This window comes from Salminus brasiliensis, chromosome 19, assembly GCF_030463535.1.
Source record: "Salminus brasiliensis chromosome 19, fSalBra1.hap2, whole genome shotgun sequence".
NCBI lineage: Eukaryota > Metazoa > Chordata > Actinopteri > Characiformes > Bryconidae > Salminus > Salminus brasiliensis.
In genome coordinates, this window is record NC_132896.1 from 11,185,952 (window position 1) to 11,203,418 (window position 17,467).

Genomic DNA, 17,467 nt, shown 5'->3' on the forward strand with positions numbered 1-17,467 from the left:
TATGGTTTTTACTGCTATTCACTATGAACAGTGTACAGGCAACTACTGTGAAAGTAATGCAACCAATAGCCAGCAATGTACTGTAATTTTACAGTGAAATAGTTTACAGTTTGAGGTTAAACAGCATGGACTGGATATGACATAACGGTCTGTACTCTGCCTAAAAGAGGAAGACTATCTGCACTGCCCAACGGTACAACTGGGAGAGCCACGCCAACCTTTTCTGGTTATATATGAAAAAGACGTTTTCAGCCTAATCTATAACCCTTTTTGCTCCGTCTCCCCACTCATGCGGCCCATCTCTAACGTCTGCGCTTAATTTGATCAATAAAATTGCAGACTTAATTCAACACTGCAGCTCCACTTCATAGCGGCTTTCAGACCATAGCGTCAGGTTCTGCTGGAATTACAGCACGTGTAAAAGAAAATAATTCCTGTAAAAGCTATCTGTAACAAATGGCATTTAATAAAACATTGGCATATCAATTTTTCATTGCCTTTCTATGTTCCCCCCTCCGCGTTTGGACGAGAAAGAGGATTTGGCAACACATCGTTACGCCTCACACCATGCCCAATCCAGCTGCCTCCATTCCGCAGGCATCTGCAGAGAAGGCGAGTTCTTTGAACAAAGTTTCTTGAGGGATGATAGACTTTCGAGCAACATGGAGCTGCTACATGCAGCTGCAGTCCGACTCTGTTCATCAGGCGATTCCAATGCATGAGAAATTGATGACCTTATCCCAGACTTATACACTGCATTTAAATGCTTTGATAATGAGCTGCTGTACATATTTCTTTGGCAATGATGCATGAATATTGTTACTGAAAGCATGCCAGTTGGAATGGAGGTAAATCAAATTGCCCCTTTGTTGATGAAGCCTCATAAATAGAAGTGGCTTTGGCAGCTTGTCTAACTCTGGCAACTTGCAGACATGGAAGTTGGCCACGTTAGGTCTTGCAACCCTACTTTAAAATGTATGAACGCCGGATGGTTTTGTTGTTTGTTTATATGACGCATGGGTAGGAACGCAAATTTGCTTGAAAGCTGAAAGCTCTTTTTTCAGACAGCACCTTCTGTCTGATGCGTCAGACTAGCCACAATAAGAATATATAGCTAGCCTAAATGATCTATGGAAGAACACAAGTCATTATGCCCTGCGTATTAGTCTCTGAATTAGCTTTAGGTTTTTGTTTACTTCACCCAAATGTTGTGCTCCTTTTCTTCTCTCCCCAGGATCTGGAAGCTTTTGGAGGCCAGGTGATTTCGATTTTCAGAATCTTGTCAGAAAAATGAGACACGCTGGCTTGATAACCAGTTGTTAGCAAGTGCTCGTGCAAAGGGTGTTTGAAGTTCTCCCACAGAGTTCAGGATACTTTGTCCAGAGAGGCAATCAAACATGGCAGCTATTGATCCCTCCCCAAGCCAGACGTGAGATTTACTGAACATGTTAACAAGTTCAGAATGCCTGTTTTAATTGTAAAAGTCTTTGAAAGCCCCCTCAGATTCCTCTCTTGTTTGTTTTCAGTGCTCTGTGAACATACAATTGGAAGTCTATTTGGCTTTCTGCAAAGCTTTCCACCATCTATCTGTCTTTGTACCGTGTATTTTTATTCATCTACTTTAGCCTCTACACTGCTGAATTATGAACCTTCCTCCTGGATTATGGAGTCTCTAAATAACCTCCTTAAGGGCATATTCTGAGTGACTGGTAGATTTCAGGCAGTGATGGATATTTTATCACTAAAAGCTATCTGTTCCTCATTAAAGAAATATTTAATCCCCTTTATAAATGTTAATTAAAAAGATAATCTCGGGATTCCTCCAAACCAATAAAGAGCTTATAGAAATTCTCTCAGTGCAAGCACATATTAGCTGTTGCGGCCAGTTACAAATATTTTAAACTCTGCGTGCATTTATTTTAATTGATTTGAATTGAGTCAGTGCACTGTTATTTCTCTTACTTCTAAAGCTGTAGCCCTGTGAGCCAGCTGAATGCTGGAGGTTTCAAGGACTGTCTGCAAATTGATGTCAGATGTAGCGGCTAGAGCCGCACAATGTGGACAAACCACACTATGATTACATTACGTGTGCAACATATTGCGACAGCAATGGACCTTCCGATATATTAAACACACATTATTGAATGTGGTTAAAGAATTGCCTGCATTACTTCTGACTGAAATGTTGAACGTTTGTCGGAACGTTTTAATGCACCTAAGCGCCCACACATCTTCTAGATCATCTAGCACAGGTCAAGATGCTTACAGCACTCTGCTGAAAACTGTGTGATTAGGTGTTTGTACACTGTAAAAACGCCTTGACGGTATAACCTTAAGCGCTTCTCTAATGGTAACAAGCCGTTGATTCATTCATTCGAGTTGGAAAAACCTAGAGGAGCTGGTTGTTAACACATTAGGTATACTGGAGTATTTTGCATACTACAGCTGTCTGCAGTGTATCACTATTTCAAAATGCATAATGAACAAACCATAAATTGTGTTGCTTTACGGGAGGTGTTCATGTCTTAGATATGAAGTGTTTAATGGAGATGTAAACTAGTGACATCGTCAAAATCTGTATATGTTCAGTGTTCATAATTGCAGTATCAATATCTAAACTGGATGTGGACCTGATTAAACCCAAAATTCATGTTCACCATGCCATTTAAGTGACTTTTTTTATTATGTCAATGAAACGCAAGCGTGAATATTTGAGTAAATATCCACTTTAAATGCATTAATTGCTGCGCTGGGATTTTAACTCTTGTCTTTGGACAAGCAGGAAGTTAGACAGTTGCGCCACTCTGAAGCTGTGAAACAATGTGTCCAAGAATAAACAGAATGTTAAACTGGCTTAGAATTAAGGATGCACTATATATAAATCATTTCAGCATTGCCATCACAATGTAGGCATGCACAAGGCAAAATCAATCAGGCAAACCTATGTACCAGAAGCAGGTCATATCTGCCAAATATCATCTATTTTACTCAAATCTTGGATACATGGAATGCATTATAAATACTATGACATGTTTGATCACTTTTGGTGAGGTCTGCTGAATTTCTTACAGGAATCTATCACAGAAAGGTGTCAGTTGTTTTTCCCCATATCATGCAGCCCTAAACAGAAATATATTTTTATATAGTGTAATTCTCTAGCCCTAGAGTGGCACACTTGTCTAACTGTCTGCTTGTCAATAGATGGGAGATCATGAGTTCAAATCCTACCAACACCACAGCCCAACTTAGTCAGGAGTCAGGAAGGCCTATCCCCATGCGATAGGGGATGCTCTACTCTGCAAATTAAAAAAAAAAAAAAAAAAAGAAAACAGTAAACAAATAAAGGATGGGCAATTAGAAATTAAATTTTATATATTTACCTACATTCTAACATTTTTTCTCTTAAAAGTTCTCTTCCTTCTCTACATGGGGATGCAATGCTTTGATTTCCAAAGCGATGGTGTGTTTTTCCACCATTATCCGAAAAATCTTCCTGACTCATTATGTGCACAGTTCCTCAAGCGTCCTACCAGGTAGAACATACTCTGCTTAACACACTCTGTAGAAGCTTTCTAACATGACACTTTCCCGTCTCTTCCAGGGCAATAAAGGAGATTTCAGTGCTTTGACTTGGCCCTCCAAATCAATAGCTTGTCTCCTCAAGAAGACTATCAATGGCATTTGAAGCAGACAGAACACAGGTTCCCCTCCAGATCACCTCAAAAGTAGAAGCACTTCTCTAAAACCCCCAGCTGCTATGATGGATGTAGGGATGAAACCTTTTCAATCCCATCTGGTGCAGCCAGACACCCTAAAGAGTCAAAGTTGAATAGAAAAAAAAAATAATAAACCACTGGATATGTGAGAGAAGAGAAAACTTGTAATGCATGTGGGTTAATAATGGTGGTACATCATTTAGTTGGGCTGTCAAGCCCAGCACAGCAGCTGGAAAAAGTTCTGGTTGCCTACGGCACAAATCTGTTAATTTATTTATTTAGGTTTTTTTAGTCTAAAAAGAAAGAAAAAGGCAAATTAACAAATGAGATCTGGTTTAAATCACACTGAAATAATCACTGGTGTCCCATGGAAATAAATATGTGTAATTCTTTCTTGTATGACTGTCTGGCTTGAACACTTTTACTGTCATTTACTCTCAAATCGCACGCTACAATAATTAAACTAAGTTACAGGTTCCTGGCCAACATATTAGAGCTATAAAGTCCTTAATTGCAGAAATCTGGGCTACCAAACTGACAGCCAAATTAATGATGGTTGTTTTGGGAGCAGAACTGTTGCTACCGAGCAGAGGAATAAGACAACACGATGGCCGATATAATTAATGTAATTTAACATTAGCTTAACTGCCATTTCTGTCCTTGTAAAGAGCGACTGCTCCCATGGTGTTCATAGCACTCCATCGCTAATTAGCATTGTCTTTGTGTTGGACGGATTTCAACTTCATGAAATGCCATCATTCTGTGTCAAAATGTTTCCAGAGAGAAATTTGGTGAGCAATAGAGATTTACACAACCCAGTGTAATTAAGCCCTACATTCATTAATGCTAATTATGAACAAAAAATGAGACGGTCTGAACGGAAATGTATTTTGCGGAGAGTGCCAGCATTTTTCTTTCGTGTAAAAGCTTACTAAACTTACTAGTCCTGCTTCGTACTAGTACTGCTCGCTATCGGTGATAGACCAGTAACTGTTCTGATCAAAGACAACCACAAACGAGAGTGTGCGTGAAAGAGAGAACAGAGACCAAAAGAGAGTTCAATATTCTAGCTCAAACTGCAAACTGCATTTGTATGTTCACCAATCATCCATAATATTAAAACCATATGTCTTCAGTTGTGTTGGTCTTTCTTGTGAACCGAGACATCAAGACATTAGCAACCGATTCTTTAAGTCCAGTAAGTTGGGAGATGAGGCCTCCATGGATCGCATTAAGTGAGCCTTGGGCGCCCATAACCCTGTTGCTGGTTTATCGATTGTTCTTCCTTGGAGCACTTTTACTACTTTTGGTAAAAATGGTACTGACCACTGTAGACCAGTTACACCCCACTAGACCTGCTGTTTTAGAGATGCTCTGGCCCACTCAGATCCTTTTGCTTATGGGTAATTTCTAATATAACAGAACTGGAAATTAGTGCTCTCTTCCAAGCATATTGACCCATCCAATGATGTTGCATTAGCAGCAGTTCGAAAACATGTCGTTGGCTGGCTTCATGTGACTTGAGGGAAGCGCATGCTAGCCTTCACCCTTCCAGTGCTGGTGGATGGGAATTGTAAAATACGAAATATATTTAAGCTGATAAGACAAATGTGATTATTAATAACTAGACAAAACAATGAGAGAGTCAATATTCGAATCATTTCACCTAGCTCTAGTACGTTTACAACTGTGTTCCACAAAAAAGAAGGTGGAATTCTTAATCCCCCCAAAGGAAAGGAGTCAGTCAGACAAAATAAGGCTAAAGCTTTATTTTTCAGGGATTGTAGCAATCTTAAATTTGTAGACAGAACTCTGAAATAGAGATCTTTATGCTGTTTGTAAACAGTGGGCCTTGTTTTTCGAGCCATGTAGCTGGTTCCTCTATATCCAACTACCCTGAGATATTAGATTTCCTACCTAGCATGATCATGTAGTGTAGTTTCTTAAAGTTGAAATCCTTATCTTTAAACTGGTAAAAGTTTTCTCAGTGTGTGACTTGGGGAAGCACATGCTAGCCTTCAACCTCCTAGTGCTGCTGGGTGGGAATTGGAAAATACAAAATTCTTTAGGGACATATTTAAGCTTATGAGACAAATGTGATTATTCATGACTAGACAAAAGAATGTGATAATGAGTCTATATTAGAATCATTTCACCTAGCTCTAGTACGTTTACAACTGTGTTCCACAAAAATAGTATCATATATTATATATAAGTGCTTTAATCACAGACAGACACAGGGAACTGTGTCTATGTGTTTATGTGTGTGAATGATTGATTCTAGGTCAAACAGAATTTGTACATATTATCCCTCACTACACGTTCTACTGAAAACAATACACATGACCAATGCATGCACTTAGAGAAAAGTACAATAAAACTCTTACCCTAAACGTCTCTGGACATCAACAATAATCTTATTACTCTTAGAATGAATAAAAAGAGTTTTTTTTGTTTTGTTTTGTTTTTTTCCCCCAGCAGATTTAGATCTTAGAAAGACGAGACATAAGCTGGGCACAGGAGGCCATATGCTGCAGATTAAGATATCTTTTATCTCTCGATAGCTTGTAGTTCACCAACGACAAGCCGGTGCATTTAGCCACATGCTTTTAGTCAGTAAAACGCACACTTCCTGCACGGAGTAAATTCCTCTGAACGGGTATAATATCGAATTGTTAGCCCATTACAAAGTGTCCAGAGAACAAACTGCATTATTATCAAGGATTCCATGTGAGGGTTTAATGAGGCAGACTTTTTCTGCCCTTTAATCTGTGCAGTGATTTATTTCATGTCATGCAAAATGCTTGCTCTCTAAAGCAGCTTTATGCACAGTGGCCAATACAGTGGCACAAAAACATATGTGGCCGTTAAAAACAACAACAACAACAAAAAAAACAGCTCCAAAACCTACATTATGTTGTTATTATTTATTTGGTAGCTTGGATTGGATTTTTTAAAACTTTTCTTAGGAACTATATCGGCCCCTAGGGCAGATCCGTCCATTATACAGTTCACAACCCTGAGGAAAAAGTGATGCCAACTAACTTTTTCAGCCAAAACATTTTTTTTAAAAGGCTCCAGACGATTGTTAAAGATGGAAATGAGTGCACACTGCAGTATTTCAGGAGCGGAGACCTGTAAAAAAAACTGTTATGTAATTAATCTGACTTACTTGGACGGAAACAAACTGATCACAAAGCACGCCATTATGCCAAATTTGCTTTACAGTGCGCTCGTCTCACTGCGCTCTGCAATACTAGCTGCCGTGCTCCGAATGTAACACTCTTAGCGCAATTCATTTGAATCCGTTTTTTCACAGAGCTTTTGTTTTACGGAATAATTGATGATCGCCCATAAGCACAGCAAATGAAAAATTAAAGGTGGAATTCTTAATCCCCCCCAAAGGAAAGGGGCCAGCCAAACAAAATAAGGCTAAAGGTAAAGCTGTATTTTTCAGAGGTTGTAACAATCTTAAATTCGTAGACGGAACTAAAAATAAAGTTCTATTTGGAAACAGTGGGCCTTGTATATAGAGCCACATTGCTCGTTTCTCTACATCCACTACCATGAGATATTAGATTTTCTACCTATCATGATCAGGGAGTGTAGTTTCTTAAAGTTCTTCTCAAAGTTCTTCTTAAAGAGAAAGTTTTCTCAATGTACGTACATCCATAGACAGATGTAGAGGCCTGGCTCACAACTGTGGTCCAGTAGAAACCTCGTGACATTCACATTTCAGTGTTTACCCTAGTCCAAACACACCTGATCCAGCTAATTAGCAAGTCTTTCCCAAATTGCAGGTAGTGTGTTGTATCAGGAGACCACGAGACCTACAACGTGCAGGGTAGGGGGTTTCCTGCAGGACCAGGGTCGGGAACCACTGTTCTACGCTGCTGTGCATGTCTCTCTTTCGAACTTTCAAAAGTTAAGGACTTCAACTTCACGAAACTGCACTACATGATCATGCTAGGTGGAAGATGTAATATCTCAGGGTAGCCTGTTTTGAGGAGATATTAAAAACACTCCGCTGTTTCAATATAAAGTCGTTTCCAATTTCTCTGCGTTTGTGTGCTCAAGGCAAATGACATAGGAGCAGGGAAGCGGCAAAAAACCTTGGAGGAGGAGAGCGACAACAAATACACAGCGGCCACGGTTGCCATGACGATGGCTATACCACTCATGCACTTTTATGCATTATACTGTTTGATGTTAAGTACAAAGGTTTGGTTAGAGCCTGAAGGGACAGTTAAGAATTAAAACCGTTAATTGTTTGAGACGTGCATTTCCCCGCATGCCAGCTGTTTGGGTGCAAGAGAAGGCGAGGAGGAGGAGGAGGAGGACAAGGAGGGAGGGATGGAGGGAGCATGGAGAGAAACAACAGCAGCCATGCTAATTCTGCAATGGTAAATTGAGGCTTTTAGCCAATCGGCCAGAGGCCGTGGCAAATTTGAGCGGCACGGAGAAGAGGTGTGTGGCAGAGATGAGCAAAAAAGCAGCACTGCTGACAGTCAGATAAAGCAAGCCTGAGGAAGCAGAGCAGGGGAAGAAAAAAACAGAGACCATAAAGCGAACTGCCTCCTCCCTCGTAAATAATGGCAACATAAATGTCATATGAACTTTATTTCAAGAGCGGGTGGTCTAATAAAGATGCTGTTTTAAAAAGAGGAGTGCTGAAATTCATTGTCATAAGAAGGCCATATCCCTTGCTTCTCCTCCTGGCTGTTACTCAGGAGCGGCTGACACACAGGACCTTGCCACACCACCTCAGAGGCATAAAGCCCGGGAGGTCGGCCTGCTTTATTCTTTCCTTTTCCCGTCACCTTTTCCCAGGTCTCAGTCGCGCCGCCCACAGAGGCACATAGACCGTCTGATATTCACTGAGGAATATCAATGAATTGCACTCGAATGGCTGACAAAACTGCAAATGCTAGTGGCAGAGACAGGCAAAGACAAGGTGCTATATAAGCCAGCAGCCCAGCTAACAAGAGAACCGTAACATTAAGGGCATTCTAACTAGCTTAATGCACAACAAAGAATCTGACAAATGCCTGTTATATGTTTTAGAAAGACATTCCAGATCCAAAACGAGGAGATTATTAAAAATTAAGATGCTTCGGAGGGTTCTTTGAGTAATGCCATGGAAGAACTAAGCTTGCAATAGAGACATGTAAGTATGAAGAACCTTCACTTTATGGACAGGCCCTCCACACTCACTCGTCTATTGCAAACATGGTTCTTTATGAAACTGAAAATGGTTCTATTATGACATTGCTCAAAGAACGCTTTGAGTGTATGCAGATATGGCATAATGTATAATATGGTTATGTATATTTTAGACCAGTATTTAGAACCCTCCTCCTGGACTTTGGGTCTTAACCTAATCCGCCATCATCTGATCCAACTAATTACTTCTTCCAGAAGTCCTTGATTGGTTGAATGGGGTGTGTTAGATTTAGGTTGGAGTTGTAACCTGCAGGAAAGTAGCTCTCCAGAAGGAGGGTTGGAAAGGACAAAATTTCCAAATACAGAAGAACTCCAAGCTAAGCTAATGTTTACTATAATACCACAATAACATTGTGAGGATGTTTCGACAGGTCAGCTACAGGCTGCACATGTGCAGTTTCCTGGGAACCTAAATCCATGTTTTCTTTCTAATTCGGCTAAACTTGCTCTTTTGGGCAATTGATTAACATCTAAAAACTATACTGCATGAATTATGTTTCAATAACCAATAAATTAATTATTTATTTCACCATATTTCTCCTCTTTTCCATGTGAACTGGGAGATTCAATTCTCTGGTACTGCTTGTGTCAGCGAGTTAAAGCTAACCTATGAGCAAAGGCTACACTGTGAGCAGATGTTATCTAATGACCAAAAATAACCTGCAAAAAAGCTAACTAATAACCAAAAGTTACCCTGCTAGCAAAAATTACTTAGCCAGCAAAAGCTAACTCAGTCTGCACTCTCAAGAGGCTGGGATTGACATCCTTTTTCAAGGATGTCAATCACAAGTGCTTATTAGAATATTGGGACCATGGCCAGACAGTTCTTGGGTAGGTCTGATCAGCAGTTTTTAAGCCGAGCTTTTTCATATTTGTATGAATATATTTGTTTGAGTCTTCTCATTCATCTTGATCTTTGCTGGATGTTTAGCAGAACACGATATCCTCTTGATGTTATACATTGGATTCTCTAGGATTTAACAACGATTTAAGATATACAACATGGTAGTATTTAGCCTATTTACCTTGTTTGTTCCTTGGGGGACAAAAATGAATCAAAGCAAAGGCTTTTTTCTGACTGTGTACCATCTTGTGTAACATCCTGTATGCACTTCTGTGTACCCTTTTTAATCCGTCTGATGGGTGATAAGTCTTACGGCACAAGATACAATTTTTTTTTTGACCGAACACTGGTTCCAAAAACATACCTCTAAACGCCATTTAAGCTTTCTGTAAAGCATTCAGAAGCTGGTAACCAGATACCCTTGTGCCTGTTTTATCATAGCACTGTGTTAACACTCACCTGTCGCTACACCTCACACCGAACAGTCTGTGGTCTGTGATTGGTCATATTGCATGTCAGTTGAATGGCCCCTTCCTGTCAAAGTAGGTGGTTCCCAGCCACTCAGAGTGACAAACCGCTCCACACTCTCTGAGGACAGGCAGAAGTCAGACTTGCGAGACAACCTATTCCCAAGCTCTGCCACTACCGGTCCTCTCGTTTCTTCTATCCTTTCCCTCTCTCTCTCTCTTTCTCTCTCTCTCTCTCTTTCCCTCTCTCCCTTGTTCTCACTCTTTTCAAATTGAGACGACAAGATAAGCGATTGCCACAGCCACGGCTGCCTGCTGCTCATTGATAAAACCATATCTAATCCGTCTCAGGCTCCCCTACGCCTCCAATGCACTCGTCTCCCAGTCTGTCAACAGAGCGCGGATCTATCTCTCCTTTTGAACTCTCAACCGCAGTGTCAGGTTTTATCGGTGAACTTTTGGGCGAGAAAATGGGAGGCTGAACGAGCAGGGGGTTGACTTCCATCTTCGCTGAGCACGCACATCGCCGAGGGTCCCAAGGAAGGACTTGTCAGGCTGCTCTGTTTCAAAGGCCCTGGTGCTCAACCCAAACCTTATTATAAATACATGACGAGATTTTTATCAATTGTACACCCCCCCACCCCCCCACCCCCTTGCACAATGGCAAATAATCTGCGGGATAAAAATTGTGTGATGGGTTTTTTTTCCACCCCTTTCTCATTTTCAAGCAGCCCTGGATTGCTCGTGTTTATTCATGAGTGTGTCAGTTTGGAGGCTCAGTTCGGTTTCTAAAAGGCGCAGTGGGTACTCAACCCGCTGCTTTGACAATACAATCAATGATACATTTTGTGTACAAAGCAGCGGCGTGAACTCACTTTTTCTTGTGATTAAAAGCTTGGTTATGATTTAAAAAAAAAAGAGTGACTGGCGGTATTTTTCGTATTATTCCAATACTTGGCCTGTTTTGTAACCCGAAATCAGTTCTGCTTGCACCGTGGAAAAAAGGAAGCATGCATATTCTCGAAAAAAAAAAATCCCATTTTCACAATTAGCCCAGTTCTCACATTCCTTTCGCTGACTATACAGAGCGTTAGAAATGACCGTTGTAGAATATTAATAAGCTCGAAAGCATTTACAGCATATAAATCAGTGCCGGGGCTGCATTTTTTCCAGCCTCTTTTGGCTTTATACAGTGTGTCTGAGAAACCTGATTATATGCCTGCAGCAAGGCGATGCACAGCAAAAGGTCATTATCATAGACCGCAGGCTGGTGGGACAACAGCTAATCTAAGAGAAAAGATTGGCGATCATGTGTATGGAAATGGCCCGGGCAGGGGGGGCCACGCAAATACATTCATCCTCGTACTGACACCGTGGGTTCTGTCAGAGCTCTGCTGCAATGCAGAGGGGGGAGAAGACGCACTGGCGGTCCAGCCAGAGACGCTATTGTCTCATTTGCGGTTCAGGCTGAAAGGATATCTGCAGGTGTACGCAAAGGCAATTTATTCCTCCCCTGTCCTGTCTTTAAAAAGAGCAAGTTGTGTTGCCTCTGACAAGCCGAGCGACGCTATGGTAATTTACCCATATCATTGATGTGTAGGCTGGCACAGGATGAAGACATCTATGCTGATCAGAGTAGCCCCACTGTTTCCTGATTATGGCATGGAAACGGCCCCGGGAATCAAAGCGTCCGCCACTGGCTTTTTGACAGTCCTATCGTATTCCAGCCCTGATAGCAGAGGCTTTACATCACCAAGACAAAAAAAAAGAAGAAAAAAACCTACAGAGGGCGGAGCAGATCCAGCAAGCTAGCACTGTGACATTCAGAGTCAGTCACGTTAATGGCCGTCCGTTATACAGTATCTCAGTCAGTGGCACAAATACTAACCAGCTCTTGTGCGCCTCATTAAGCAATAACAACTTGAGCAAATAAACACCCTCCCCCTGATCGAGCGCTATTTGCTCGGCGCTATTACACAGGACCACGCGGCGTTCACTAAACATGGCCTGCCTGTCATCTGCGAGCGGCTCGGCATTAGCTACGAGGGGTGTTCAGAGAAACTGCTATTTGTAGTTGTGTTTTTTGCTTTTGTTTGTTTTCGACAGACGGAATGATTTGTAATAGCATTTGCAGATCGGAAGTGGATGTGGGCACAAGATTTGTAGTAACACCTGCTAGAAAGTTGTGGACGTGATGCTAAATAGGTGCAAAACGTATGATAACAATGTGCTACAAATATGCAATGAAGATATGAGAGTGGTGTTAACGAATATGCAGAGAAAAACAGAGCAAATCGGATGTTATGTGTAATGAAACAGGTTTAAGTCCAACCTAAAGGTTTTAAATCCAACAAGCAAGTAGATAACAGATAACAGATCACAGTGCCAACCAGGCTAATGTATAGCCTCCACACCGCAGGGTTAGGTTTAGCTCACTGGTAAGCCTCCTTCAGTAAACAATAAGCGAAGTTCATCCCACTCCCCTCCTCTCCCCAATATGAATTAGGCAGAGATTTATTCAAAAAAAGTGCCACAGGTGTCATTTAGGTAAAATCAATTAAAATGATATCATAGAGATATTGCCGCTTCTACTTTGTAGTCAAAAATACATTTCCATCATTCGACACGGCTTGGTATTTTTGCTAATCATATTTAATTTAATTAATATATTTTGATGGGTTTAGGCTGGAATGTGCTTCTGGTTGAAACAAGACAGAAATGCGTTGATGTACATGAATCTTACATGGATTATACAGACTTTAATGACAGCAACTGCAACAACTAGCCTCTTAGTCTGTTACACTTAACCCCACCTATGAGAAAAGCTGTAATGTAGGTGCTCCTTATGGTTCCAGTTATATTGGTTGCAAACAGTTGCTGCTCAAAACATGACAAAGTGACTATTGTCTAGTAATTATTAAACAAACAGAAAAAAACAACAGTGTGTGATGCTGAGCCCTGTCCTTCCTACAACATTAGCAGTCTGCAGGCTAGCAGGTTGATCTGTGGAGAAACTCTATAAGTCTGTAGGCTTAAGTGTACTTAAACTTGTGTCCTCTCACTTGTGTTCTCTGTGCCACTCACTCACAGGCAATTCTACAAAAAAAAACATTCGGTCCCCAATATCATCAATTTGCAGAGCCACATCACCATGATGTCACCCTAGTTTTAAAACAAGCTGTGAGAATTAGCGACTTTCGGAACAGGGTACCACCCCAGCGACTAAAATGACAGTATGGTGCTGTGTTGGATCACAGTGATTTATTTGTATCGGGAATCCTCCAACCAGCTTTCTCTTCCCATCTGTGCATTTGTGTGTGTGTGTGTACTGGGAACGGACGATGGTCAACACTCACTGGACTCAGGGTCAGAATTGCCGTCGCCCTCAGTGCGACTATTGGGCGAGGTCTGCTCGTAGTACTCGTCCTGAGGGAAGCCTAGAGGCAGGGGCTGGGTGGTGCTGCTGCTGCCAGCCTCCTGCTCCCCCTGCAGACCAGCAGTGGCACTGCAACTCTCCTGAGAACCATCCGGGAGGTGAAAGGTCACGCGTCGTTGTGTCTGCTAAAAAACACAAACACACGCAAACAGGATTCAGTCGGAGTAGACAATGGTGTGGACTGGATGGTGTGGAGGTGCACTGATCTGAAGGTGGCTACTGCATTGAATGTGGATGGGTTATAATCAAGTGGCATTTCTTTTGGTCAAAGTAAAAAGTTTGATGCAAAAACAACAATAACAGAACAAAACTTTTGAATAGTGTATTCCAGTCCTGTTTAAACAGGTTCTTGTGCTCTCATACCAAAGCAGTCAAATGGTGGAATGGGACAATTCACAATATATTGAATTGTTTTCTAAAGAATAGTAAATGAGTCATTGGGTAACCCTACTAGGAATCATTTTTTGGAAGGTGCTGCTCAGGACCTTCGGCTGAATGTGTTGAAGAAAATTTTTTTCTTTTTTTGTTGCATGGGCCATAGCTATTTTTAGACATGACCTTTGTAATAGCCAATCACAATTGACATATTAATGAGCTCATGAATATTAACATTATTGGCCTTTTTGGCTGCAAAAATAAAAAACAAAAAATCTGAGCCAATAAAACAAAGAGAAGTACACTTAATATACAATGTTTTTCCAAAGTGTATCAAAAACCATAAAGAAAGTGAAAGTAAAAGCAGAGGTACCAGATATAGAGTCTGTTTCAGTGCTCAGTACAAACTACGTAGATATACTGAACTTCATTTGTTGTTAAATTCTGACAGAATGATCTCTCCTCAGTGAATAGCTTTATCTAACTGGCTGTACCTTGTTCAAAGTCGTTTGTGTTTTAGTGCACTCTCCTGCGTTCATTTCAATAGCAGATCAAAATTAGTCTTTGAAATACATTTGCTAAGCAGGTACGTATGTGTATGTGCTTCAAGACTTGTCTGTAACACCAAACATGTTTGAAAACATGATAAAAATGCTAATTAAATCCACATTAGATTCTTACCAAAACATTTGCCATCAGAATCATTCTGGTGGATTTGATTTTGCCTGACAGTGTGGTAAATGAGGGCAATGAACAGCAAAGGTAGCACTTTATTTTATAATTTAGGATGTATTTGTAATAAATTAATTGTAAGAAAGTAATTTTGTATTAATCTGAAATATAGTACTGCTACTTTTTTTTAAGTTAGTATTTATTTGAATTACAATATGCTAATTTAAATTACAAACTCATTACTTTTTTGTGATTTAATATAAATTTGTCTTAAATTATCCATTGTTTTATAGTTCAGTATTTATTTAAAAAACATCCAATTTTTTTGGTAAATTAATATTTATTTGAATTACAACAGCACCCTTTTTGCTCCATTAATGTTCATTTACAGTATGAACAAGCAACATGTCACCACTATGCTATTTCACCTATCATGGTAAATCTGGCAGCGCACTTGAATGAATCGGGCTCTGTGTGCACTGTTGGAATTTTGCATGCAAACAACTGTTAACAACATTTAGCAAGAACAGCAAAGACTGATTAGCTTTCCATTAGTGATCTTCCCATGTTCATGTACTTCAGGCTGCTGGTTATCCTGTACAATACGAAACGGAGCGCACGGCAAAGTGGTCGAACACTCTGTTCTCACATTCCCCCTCTGGGTATTCAGTATCTAATTGATAGAGACTGCCCACAGTCATGCAGAATGGTGATTCGTTTTCACTAGGCTCCAGTGCTTCCGACCCGCTAGCCCAATTTAGAGGAAGGAGGAGGATGTGGATCAAGTGGCCTTAACCAGGCAGGGCTGAGAACACTATGTAGATTTTCTCGTTCAAAGGAGAAGCACTCCTGTCTCTCCTGGGAGTCCGCTGCCGAGGTTTGAATGGGTGACCTTTTTGCAGACACTCAATTTGTTGGAAGTAAGAAAACAGCCAAAGGCAAGTGCAGCTTTGCTTGATTCTTTATGAAACAGAACAGGCTGGGTGTTTTCTTTTTTACATCTTATAAGCATTAGGCTGCAAACTGAAAACATCCATTTGTTTCATTTTTTTTTTTTTTTGGACGTCTTTCTGTAACACTGTTATGGTGGGAATAAAAGTGACAAAATACATCCTTGTGTTCAGCGCCCTAAATTCATGGCTATGAAAAAGCAATGATACTGAGATATGTATTTGTGTTTACTTTTATGAACCATTATTTTCCACGAGAGGAAAATAAAGTCTGCCTTTTTGAAGGTGATGGTATTTTGTGGCGTGGTGCTTTTGCAAAGAAAAATAAGCAAACAAATGCAGCACTTTGCGGTTGGCAACAACCATAAATCTTGATTAGTGAAAGTTAATTAGCAAAGACATAACCTATTATATTACACAGATACTGTCTGAGGATTTTATTATCTTAGTGTAGATTTAAGAAACAAAAGAGGTGGATCATGAAGGCATTATTAACCCTGTATATCCATTTTGGTCAATGTATAATGAATGGATCAGTAGAAATGCATTAAAATGACTTGAAGGAAATCTTTTTACATTGACTTCCATTGAAAGGTGAGTCCATCCACCCTCAAATATAAATATGTCCCCTGCCCTACTAGCAAAATAAATGTACTTTAGCACTGATAAACAAACAAGTGATGGCAGGACTTGGCAGAAGGTAGAATGGAGCCAATCAGAGACTTGTCTGCTTCGTACAGCACATGCGGCCACCAGAGGGAGTGTCAACATTCGTAAGGTCACCCCCACTGCGATGAAATCGAGGGGAAATTCCTCACTATTCCTCACTCACTACACTATAGTCATAGACGCAGCAGAACTGAATTTTCAACCTTTAGTGTTGCTAATATTTGTGTGGTTACACATTAACAACACATGTAGCAACTAAAATCAAACAGCAGTGATATACTCAAGCTATATGACTGTAACCTGTAACATTGAATACATTAGCAGTATTTACATTGTTGTACTGTTAATGTGTAATTAGTAACACAGTTAATAGATATTTAAGAGGAAATGATAGCAACAAAATTATATAGTCTACTCAGTCTTCAAGAAGGGTTTTGTGGAAAACTGTCACTTTTGAGATACAAGGGTTTTGCATGACTGTGACGATATGTTAAACAGCTTTTTGAAAAACAGGAAATCTTTGTTCAAAAAAGTCTTTTCTACTATCTCTGTGTTATAGATGAGTTCTTATTGTTCGTTGATAAAGGATAGAAAATAATAGATGTGGGGGGAAAAGAAAAGGAAAAAAAAAATCTTGGCACAAATACAAGCTGCACGCTGCCAAAAACACAGATCTCCAAACAGCTTACCAGTTCAATTAAGAACTATTGGTGGATTGACTGAACTAAATCCTTACAATTAGCGCTCTGAATGCTGAGTTGCGCTATTGGCTGCACTATATACGGTGATATTTGCCACCTCAGAGATTCATTCAGAAACCGAGAGAAAGAAATCTCCCACTGTAATCATGGATTACGCTTTAAAAAGACCTTTTATAGACTTATCTGCTGAGATTGCCTCTACTCTGCCTACTGCAGACTCAATTCAATTCATTTCATTCAAGTGATAATGATACTGTCTCGTTCTGACAATATCATAAACACTAATCTCATTTAGCATTTAGAACGTGGGGGAAGGGGAGGGGGCTGTAATGAGATTGCAACTAAAGTTGAAGAACGACGCGCTGTCTCTCCACACTGTGTAGCCTGGAACCTTTCCTCAAAAGACCCTACTGA

The 17,467-nt window shown here is 40.3% G+C and overlaps 1 protein-coding gene across 1 annotated transcript in view; it reads right to left on the minus strand.

The window, feature by feature from the left end:
• Positions 1 to 17,467, minus strand: part of pcdh11 (protocadherin 11) — a 210,819-nt gene that overhangs the window by 66,093 nt on the left and 127,259 nt on the right. Inside the window, exon 5 of the mRNA XM_072663060.1 lies at positions 13,607 to 13,811. Coding sequence (XP_072519161.1) covers positions 13,607 to 13,811 — 205 coding nt within the window. The remainder of the gene's footprint in view (positions 1 to 13,606; positions 13,812 to 17,467) is intronic.